Source organism: Solanum tuberosum, unplaced genomic scaffold (assembly GCF_000226075.1).
Source record: "Solanum tuberosum cultivar DM 1-3 516 R44 unplaced genomic scaffold, SolTub_3.0 scf00037, whole genome shotgun sequence".
Lineage (NCBI taxonomy): Eukaryota > Viridiplantae > Streptophyta > Magnoliopsida > Solanales > Solanaceae > Solanum > Solanum tuberosum.
In genome coordinates this window covers 1,346,129-1,349,940 of record NW_006238961.1, presented here as the reverse complement: position 1 = coordinate 1,349,940, position 3,812 = coordinate 1,346,129, and the positions used below count along the sequence as shown (strand labels likewise).

Below are 3,812 nucleotides of genomic sequence, written 5' to 3'. Positions count from 1 at the left end.
TCGGAGGAGGGGGGGGGGGGGTCATTATTTCTGAGTAAGTTACTAAAAAAAAGTACAACTACTAGAAGAAACAAAAAAAAAAAAAAAGTTATACTAATATCTAACCATTAATTTATCTTCTTCGAATTTGGGGATTTTTGCTCCTTCTAAAGAGGTTTGCTCCTCTTATGTGTAGCTTTTCCACTAGAATCCCCTTCAGATGAAGCATCTACTGATTTGGTAAAAGAACATGAAAGATCTGCATAAAGGTCAACAACCCTTCTGATGTTATTGTTTAACTCTCTGATTAAACCAACATTTCTGCTCAAATTATCAGGGATCTTTGACTCATGATTCTGGTTTATCTCATTGATTAGCAACCTATTCTGATCCAATATGTTCTGCACTTGTACAAAGCTCTTTTGAAATGTTTGAAATACCTTACCATCTATTTGTGTACCATTATTACCTAACACTGAAAATGTATCTCCTTCCATTATTTGGTTCCTCAAACAATTCTCTTTTTCAATTCAAAACAGGGCCTGCAAAAAAGGAGGAGATCCCAAACAATAATGAGTCAAATAAATTTATTTATTTTACTTGAAAGAAAAAGATGAGACCACAACATCTGAAAATTGATATGATGATTTCTCAGCAATTTTATTACTATTATTTTAGGTATGATGAGATGTTGAAAAAGCAGATCCCATTTCCATAAAAGGGAACCTTTTTAGTGCCTACTCACACCTAAATGCCCTAAGCTCACAGTTTCAAAAGAAGAATCTCCAGACCCAGAAATGACCAGTCATTATTTGCACTGCAGATTTAGCCATAACTCTCATATGTCTATGCAGAATTTTGATTTTTCAAAAAAATATGCATAAACACAGAATTCCAACACAGACAAGTCCTGCAGAAACATAAATTCCCATAAAAAAACAAAAAAAAAAACACTTTTTTTAAACACATAACTAGCAAAACAACTCAACTAAAAAAAACAAAATTTAAGAAAAAGTAATAAATTTGTGAACTCATAAACAGAAGTAAGTAGTAGTTTGACATGGTTGTATGTATTGAAAAAGTACCTTGAAAAAAGAGAACATTATAGTTGGAGATGAGAGGCAGTAGACATAGATTGGAAAAGCCGAAATGATCGGCGATTGAATCGAATCTCCCAAAAGAGAGAGAGAATATGTAGATTTGACAGTCACGCTACAACGCACCCTTGTTTATATCTTCTTCTTCCTTTTCTCTGTCTGAATTTAATACACCCCACCCCCACCCTTCTCTCCCCCTCCCCCCTACTTGTTTTTTTTTTTTTTCTCTTTCTTATGTTTTGGTTTTCCACCTATTTGGTAAGGACTAGGGGTAGATTGGTACCTAAATACCCAATTATCGTATCGAATTACTTATATAGTATGATATTTGATAGTTTATAAAATATTCAAAGTATATAGTTATAATTACATCCGTTTGGTCATAGCTATTCAAAAAAATATTTGAAAAAAAGAAACTTGACAAATTTTATTTGGTGGCAAAAATAAGTTCAAATCAGGATTCAACTCCGACACTTGACCTCGACGATAGTTACGGAACTCGAATTCGACACCTGATCTAAAGTTTGACCTCAACTCGACTCTCCACTCGAGATTCAACCCTGACCCAAAATCCAAACAGGATTTCGACCCCCGAATTGGGACCCAACTTCGAATTAAGATTCGATTCCAACTCTTGACCAGCTAAGACCCGACTTTTGAATCGGAATCCGACCCAAAATTCAAGGTTAGGAGTCGGGTCTCGAATCGTGATTCAGGAGTCAAATTTTGGATTAATATTAATTGGTACCTGAGACTTGAGTTAGAGCAAAAAATTGAAGTGTGAAGTAGAAAAAAGTTTTAGAAAATATTTTCCGTACTTTTTTTTGGAGATAGGTCGTTTTCTTTTTATATTTGAGCAAAATAAGTTGATTTAGAAAACATTTTTATTCATCAATATTTATATTTCTATGAGTTGAATTCCTTTAAGTATAAACCTATATTTTACCATTTAAATCACTCACCCAATCAATTAAACTATATGGATAAATTGGGTGAATTATCTAAATATGGGTTTATTTTTACGGCACTATGACATTGCTACTAATTAGGTTAGCATATTTCCCTTTCCTTAGTAAATGCTTAGCCTGGAAAATAAAATATGTATTTAAAATCTGCATTACATAATGGTAACAAAATTGGCATTAGAAAGAATTTTCATTGCAATGTTCTTAAAAATTGGTAACAATATTTTTTTAATCGAAGATCTAAACTAGATTATTTTTCTAAATTTTAGTTATTTGATCAAATATTCAATTGCTAAATATTAACTATCGATATAGACAACTGAAGCTTTTATATATTTATAAACTAGTGTGGTTCGTGATCATTTAAATGTCCTTATTCATAATTTATTCAATTAAAATTATATATAATTATAACATTTATCAAAAGAAAAAACATGCTAAAGCAACTAGAGTTTAATTTAAAGATAGAAATTCATCACACATACAAATTACAATACTATCTCTTTTTTATTTTTATTAAAAAAAAAAGTACAAGAACAATATCATCTCTGACCAAATTTTGAGAAATCGAAAATGATTATTTAGAAAAGAAATTTCCCAATATAACATAAATTGATGATTACATATTAAAAAGTACAAATAAAAATATAAAAAAATTAATACCATTTCTTATAACTCCCTTAATGCTGATTTTCTTCTTCTTTTTATTTCTAGCTAAGAAATTCAATTATGAGTCACAAAATAAAATCTCTCAAATAATAATTTTACCAAATAAATATATGAAACTATAATTACATTTAATTTCTAGGTGGCTTTCCAAGTAGGATCCACAAATTCTCCAGTCACATCCAAAAATAACCACTGAACTTTGCTACCAATTCCAATAATAATTCATTTATCAAACAACAAACAAATGAGCTAAAAGTGATCCATAATTTCACAAATTTCATTCATTGTAATGATGGTCTTTTATTTGAAAAAGAATTAAGTGAAAAGGATAAATATCAATATCACTATCAAGAGTCGCCTTCACACTATTTCTCATCCACATGTATCAATCACCATTTCCTTTAATTTTTTTTGGAAAACAGCTTATGTAATTTGTCTCCGTCCAATAATAATGATTTATTATTGACTTGATACATGGATTAAGAAGTATTCTCTTTGTCCAATAATAATTGTTCGCTATACTATTTTGAGATGTCCAACAATACTTGTCCACTTGATGAAATCAATAGATAATTTTACACTTAGTTCCTAATTTACATTTATCATTAATTATAGTCATTTTTCTATAACATTTGTCAAGACATTGTATTTATTACTCCCTCTGTCCCTAATTACTTGTCCACTTTTGAATTGACACACATATTAAGAAAATAATTATTGACATAGTGAGTTTACCATTTTACCCCTATTAATTATGAAGTGGATGAATTAAAAGCTTAAAGTTTTCAAGAAGTTATACATTTTTCAAAGTAACTAATTGGGGGTACAATAGGTAAATTTTTTTTGTTCTTTCTTGATTTGTCAAAATGGACAAGTAATTAGGGACATCTAAAAAAGGAAAAGTGGACAAGTAATTAGGGACAGAGGGAATATATTCAAAGGGTGATATAGTAAAATTATTCTTCTATTTATAGTTTCTTAAGAAGTGTGCAAAATCGATAGTGGACAAATATTGTTGGACAGAGGAACTACAAAATGATACAAATAATTTTACTAAATCACTCTTATTAAAAATAATAATTGATGAATCAAAGAACTTGTT

The 3,812-nt window shown here is 29.7% G+C and overlaps 1 protein-coding gene across 5 annotated transcripts in view; it reads right to left on the bottom strand.

The window, feature by feature from the left end:
- Nucleotides 1-1,262, bottom strand: part of LOC102577611 (ELF4-like protein) — a 1,793-nt gene extending 531 nt beyond the window's left edge. The window contains exons 1-3 of one of the 5 annotated variants that reach the window (XM_015306523.1): nt 1,065-1,262; nt 727-889; nt 34-521 (exon numbers count right to left, since the gene is read on the bottom strand). In XM_015306523.1, coding sequence (XP_015162009.1) covers nt 147-476 — 330 coding nt within the window. In that variant the 5' untranslated portion in view covers nt 477-521; nt 727-889; nt 1,065-1,262 and the 3' untranslated portion in view covers nt 34-146. 5 annotated transcript variants of the gene reach the window in all.
- Nucleotides 1,263-3,812: the final 2,550 nt, after the last annotated feature.